At 47.3% G+C, this 6095-nt stretch overlaps 1 protein-coding gene across 1 annotated transcript; it reads left to right on the forward strand.

Annotated features, from left to right (window-relative positions):
- Positions 1 to 4701: 4701 nt before the first annotated feature.
- On the forward strand, positions 4702 to 6095 carry LOC311128939 (cytotoxic T-lymphocyte protein 4-like; the record flags this gene model as incomplete). Its single annotated transcript, XM_084161176.1, has 4 exons — positions 4702 to 4759; positions 5054 to 5455; positions 5709 to 5848; positions 6009 to 6095. 4 exons carry the CDS (start codon positions 4702 to 4704, stop codon positions 6093 to 6095), a joined length of 687 nt encoding a protein of 228 aa, XP_084017302.1.

A 6095-nucleotide genomic window follows, 5' to 3' on the forward strand; every position in this document is an offset into this window, starting at 1 on the left:
ACCCTCCACTACACCACTGGAGTATACCTGGTATACCCTCCACTACACCACTGGAGAATACCTGGTACACCCTCCACTACACCACTGGAGAATACCTGGTATACCCTCCACTACTCCACTGGAGAATACCTGGTACACCCTCCACAACACCACTGGAGAATACCTGGTATACCCTCCACTACACCACTGGAGAATACCTGGTATACCCTCCACTACACCATTGGAGAATACCTGGTATACCCTCCACTACACCACTGGAGAATACCTGGTATACCCTCCACTACACCACTGGAGAATACCTGGTATACCCTCCCTACACCACTGGAGAATACCTGGTATACCCTCCACTACACCACTGGAGAATACCTGGTATACCCTCCACTACACCACTGGAGAATACCTGGTATACCCTCCACTACACCACTGGAGAATACCTGGTATACCCTCCACTACACCACTGGAGAATACCTGGTATACCCTCCACTACACCACTGGAGGATACCTGGTATACCCTCCACTACACCACTGGAGAATACCTGGTATACCCTCCACTACACCACTGGAGAATACCTGGTACACCCTCCACTACACCACTGGAGAATACCTGGTATACCCTCCACTACACCACTGGAGAATACCTGGTATACCCTCCACTACACCACTGGAGAATACCTGGTATACCCTCCACTACACCACTGGAGAATACCTGGTATACCCTCCACTACACCACTGGAGAATACCTGGTACACCCTCCACTACACCACTGGAGAATACCTGGTATACCCTCCACTACACCACTGGAGAATACCTGGTACACCCTCCACTACACCACTGGAGAATACCTGGTACACCCTCCACTACACCACTGGAGAATACCTGGTATACCCTCCACTACACCACTGGAGAATACCTGGTATACCCTCCACTACACCACTGGAGAATACCTGGTACACCCTCCACTACACCACTGGAGAATACCTGGTACACCCTCCACTACACCACTGGAGAATACCTGGTACACCCTCCACTACACCACTGGAGAATACCTGGTATACCCCTCCACTACACCACTGGAGAATACCTGGTATACCCTCCACTACACCACTGGAGAATACCTGGTATACCCTCCACTACACCACTGGAGTATACCTGGTATACCCTCCACTACACCACTGGAGAATACCTGGTATACCCTCCACTACACCACTGGAGAATACCTGGTATACCCTCCAATACACCACTGGAGAATACCTGGTATACCCTCCACTACACCACTGGAGAATACCTGGTATACCCTCCACTACACCACTGGAGAATACCTGGTATACCCTCCACTACACCACTGGAGAATACCTGGTACACCCTCCACTACACCACTGGAGAATACCTGGTATACCCTCCACTACACCACTGGAGAATACCTGGTATACCCTCCACTACACCACTGGAGAATACCTGGTATACCCTCCACTACACCACTGGAGAATACCTGGTATACCCTCCACTACACCACTGGAGAATACCTGGTATACCCTCCACTACACCACTGGAGAATACCTGGTATACCCTCCACTACACCACTGGAGAATACCTGGTACACCCTCCACTACACCACTGGAGAATACCTGGTACACCCTCCACTACACCACTGGAGAATACCTGGTATACCCTCCACTACACCACTGGAGAATACCTGGTATACCCCTCCACTACACCACTGGAGAATACCTGGTATACCCTCCACTACACCACTGGAGAATACCTGGTATACTTTCCACTACACCACTGGAGAATACCTGGTACACCCTCCACTACACTACTGGAGAATACCTGGTATACCCTCCACTACACCACTGGAGAATACCTGGTATACCCTCCACTACACCACTGGAGAATACCTGGTATACCCTCCACTACACCACTGGAGAATACCTGGTATACCCTCCACTACACCACTGGAGAATACCTGGTATACCCTCCACTACACCACTGGAGAATACCTGGTATACCCTCCACTACACCACTGGAGAATACCTGGTATACCCCTCCACTACACCACTGGAGAATACCTGGTATACCCTCCACTACACCACTGGAGAATACCTGGTATACCCTCCACTACACCACTGGAGAATACCTGGTACACCCTCCACTACACCACTGGAGAATACCTGGTATACCCTCCACTACACCACTGGAGAATACCTGGTATACCCTCCACTACACCACTGGAGAATACCTGGTATACCCTCCACTACACCACTGGAGAATACCTGGTATACCCTCCACTACACCACTGGAGAATACCTGGTATACCCTCCACTACACCACTGGAGTATACCTGGTATACCCTCCACTACACCACTGGAGAATACCTGGTATACCCTCCACTACACCACTGGAGAATACCTGGTATACCCTCCACTACACCACTGGAGAATACCTGGTATACCCTCCACTACACCACTGGAGAATACCTGGTATACCCTCCACTACACCACTGGAGTATACCTGGTATACCCTCCACTACACCACTGGAGAATACCTGGTATACCCCTCCACTACACCACTGGAGAATACCTGGTACACCCTCCACTACACCACTGGAGAATACCTGGTATACCCTCCACTACACCACTGGAGAATACCCTCCACTACACCACTGGAGAATACCTGGTATACCCTCCACTACACCACTGGAGTATACCTGGTATACCCTCCACTACACCACTGGAGAATACCTGGTATACCCTCCACTACACCACTGGAGTATACCTGGTATACCCTCCACTACACCACTGGAGTATACCTGGTATACCCTCCACTACACCACTGGAGAATACCTGGTATACCCTCCACTACACCACTGGAGAATACCTGGTACACCCTCCACTACACCACTGGAGTATACCTGGTATACCCTCCACTACACCACTGGAGTATACCTGGTATACCCTCCACTACACCACTGGAGAATACCTGGTATACCCTCCACTACACCACTGGAGAATACCTGGTACACCCTCCACTACACCACTGGAGAATACCTGGTATACCCTCCACTACACCACTGGAGAATACCTGGTATACCCCTCCACTACACCACTGGAGAATACCTGGTACACCCTCCACTACACCACTGGAGAATACCTGGTATACCCTCCACTACACCACTGGAGAATACCTGGTATACCCTCCACTACATCACTGGAGAATACCTGGTATACCCTCCACTACACCACTGGAGAATACCTGGTACACCCTCCACTACACCACTGGAGAATACCTGGTATACCCTCCACTACACCACTGGAGAATACCTGGTACACCCTCCACTACACCACTGGAGAATACCTGGTACACCCTCCACTACACCACTGGATACAACACGAAGCTGAGTTCCTGGACATGGTATATTGGCCATATACCACAAACTCCCGAGGTGCCTTACTGTACACTGGTTACCAACATAAAGAACATTAAACTAGTGTTTTTGTGTCGTACCCATGGTATATTGTCTGATATACACACGTATGAAATGTTGTTTCAGCCAATCAGCATCCAGGATCCAAACTACCAGTTTTATAATACAGATTATGTCATATAAATTATGATTTCATATTCCAGATTATAGTCATGATTTTTTATAATGTCAAGTTGTAATATTACAGGGTGATGCCGGTGATAGTCAAGAGCCACAGAAATGATCAAACATTATCAGACTGTGTGAAGCTGTTTGTGTGTTGCAGAAGTGAAGGATGGAGAATGTTAATGTGTGATTTTAACTTTACACCCTCGTGTTGGGCCCTAACCAGAGGTTCTTCCTTGTGACACGGTAGGGCTCAGGCCCAAGTTGCACCCTATTTCCTATGTAGTGCACTCCTTTTGACCAGGGTCCATAGTGCTCTGGTCAATAGTATTGCACTCCTTTTGACCAGGGTCCATAGTGCTCTGGTCAATAGTAGTGCACTCCGTTTGACCAGGGTCCATAGTGCTCTGGTCAATAGTAGTGCACTATATAAGGAATAGGGTGCCGTTTGGGATGCCTCCTTGATGTTTTCAAACCCATTCTAGGAAACAGTTCAAATCTTATTAAAGCTCCTGTCTACTACAAATCTCTGAGCAGTTTCACATAACCTCACGTATACTGTAAGCACACATAAATATTGATTGCCGTTGGTAAATAGGTGGATAACCCCTAATTCAAATGTCAACCTATTCCCTTGATAGGGCAGTAATTCTGACCAGGACCCCATATGGGAATCAGACAAACCACTTTATCTGACATAATACGGGTGTAACCCCTATCGCTTCTGCTCCACTCTATCATTGGTTCTGAGTGTTATCACTGCAGCACCAAAGAAGTTCCAATCGACGCTGTCATGACGTCAAAAAAAGCTAAAATATCACAAATCAGCATTTTCATTATGACTAATCAGTTCATTGTTACACTTTAGGTTTTTTTTTTTTCTCTCTCTTTTTATATTCACTTTGCATATTTTCCGTTGTTTAATGGAATCTCTTTTACCAGAATAGTGAACTGTACAGCTGATTATGTGGTTTAGTATTACTGGTACTGAGGCACCTATGGGCTTCTATGGCATGTGCATCAGAGCACGATTTCAAACTCTTTCCGAAACACTTGGTAATATATAAAAGTCTGACTAGATTCTTTTTGGAGGTACATTTCTTCTTGTCATCATGAGTCTCAGCCTGTTGCCATTTCTCTGTCTCAGTCTTTGCCTCCCAGCGTGGAATGGTGAGTACTCTTCAAATATGATACAAGACCTTTCTTTAGTCAAGGATTAGATTTAGTAAAGCGTTGCGCCAATGCAGAGTTAGTTGTTGAATTGTGTTGTTGGGACCTCAGGTGTTATTGGACGGACCTCTACTTCTCGATGATGTGCAGCTGTATAAGATACAAGCTCAGCAACAGCAGTGAGGGAATCTGACCTTTTCCTCCCTCTGTCTCTCTGCTCTCTCTCTCTCTCTCACCGTCTCTCTCTCTCTCTTTCTCTCTCTCTATCCTTCTCTCTCAACCATCTCTCTCCAGCCCTGAAGGTTTCCCAGCCGTACCGTGCGGTGGGTCATCGTGGTGAGGTAGAGCTGTTCTGCTCCTACCACCACACAGGGAGACATGAACCGGAGGAGCTAAGGGTCACTCTGTACCGGGGGATGTACGGGGAGCAGGAGAAACAGAAGGTGTGCACCTCCTCCTTCACCCACAACGAGACAGCCTTCCAGACGGATGGAGAGGGAGATGGAGAGGGAGAGGGAGAGGGAGAGGGAGAGAGGAAGGTGCATTGCCAGGGCCGGTTGGGTCCAGGCAGGGTGAACCTGACTATCTCTGGTCTCCAGGGTAATGACACTGACCTATACCGCTGCGCTATAGAAGTCCTGTACCCCCCGCCGTACCTCAGGAGGTTTGGGAACGGCACCCTTCTCCACATAACAGGTAATACTGTAATGCTACTGTGTATTGAGAAGAGATAGATCGAAGGGCTTACTGCTAATGATACATACAGACATTATGATGGTAGCTATCATGTGGACTTTGATTCATGCTTTGAAGTTGTGATTTGTTTGAGAATTTGGGTTGGGTTAAAGATGCAAATTTGAAGTTGGGATTGAGCCCTAGTTCTCAAACCAATATGGTATATTGAATTATGATGTGACTGTTAAAGACTCTGTGTGGTGACTTTCTGTAGAGGAACCAAGGTGCTTTACCCCAGAGGCCCAGAGAAGAGATGATATAGGAGAAACATCGGTCAGATTACCCCTAGCAGGACTGGCCGCTGCCACCATCTTAATAGTAATCTCTGCTATTACCATCCTCCTCGTTCACCAGGTGAGCCCTTGCAAACAACTTCTGCTTTAACAATGATCACTCCTCGGTAGACTGTCTGTTTTGTTGAAAATTCATGAGCAGCATTAAGCTGATAACAAGAATCACTACTGTTGATACTCTATGTCTATTTAATAGATATAATAATGTATTTACCTTCTAGGTTCTACAGAGGAAGAGAAGGTTTGGAGCAATGACACCAATGATATCACAGAATGACGGAAAATTTGATTATGGCAACTTCCAGTGA

Source organism: Coregonus lavaretus (genome assembly GCF_964263955.1).
Source record: "Coregonus lavaretus genome assembly, chromosome: 5".
In the NCBI taxonomy this organism is placed as follows: domain Eukaryota; kingdom Metazoa; phylum Chordata; class Actinopteri; order Salmoniformes; family Salmonidae; genus Coregonus; species Coregonus lavaretus.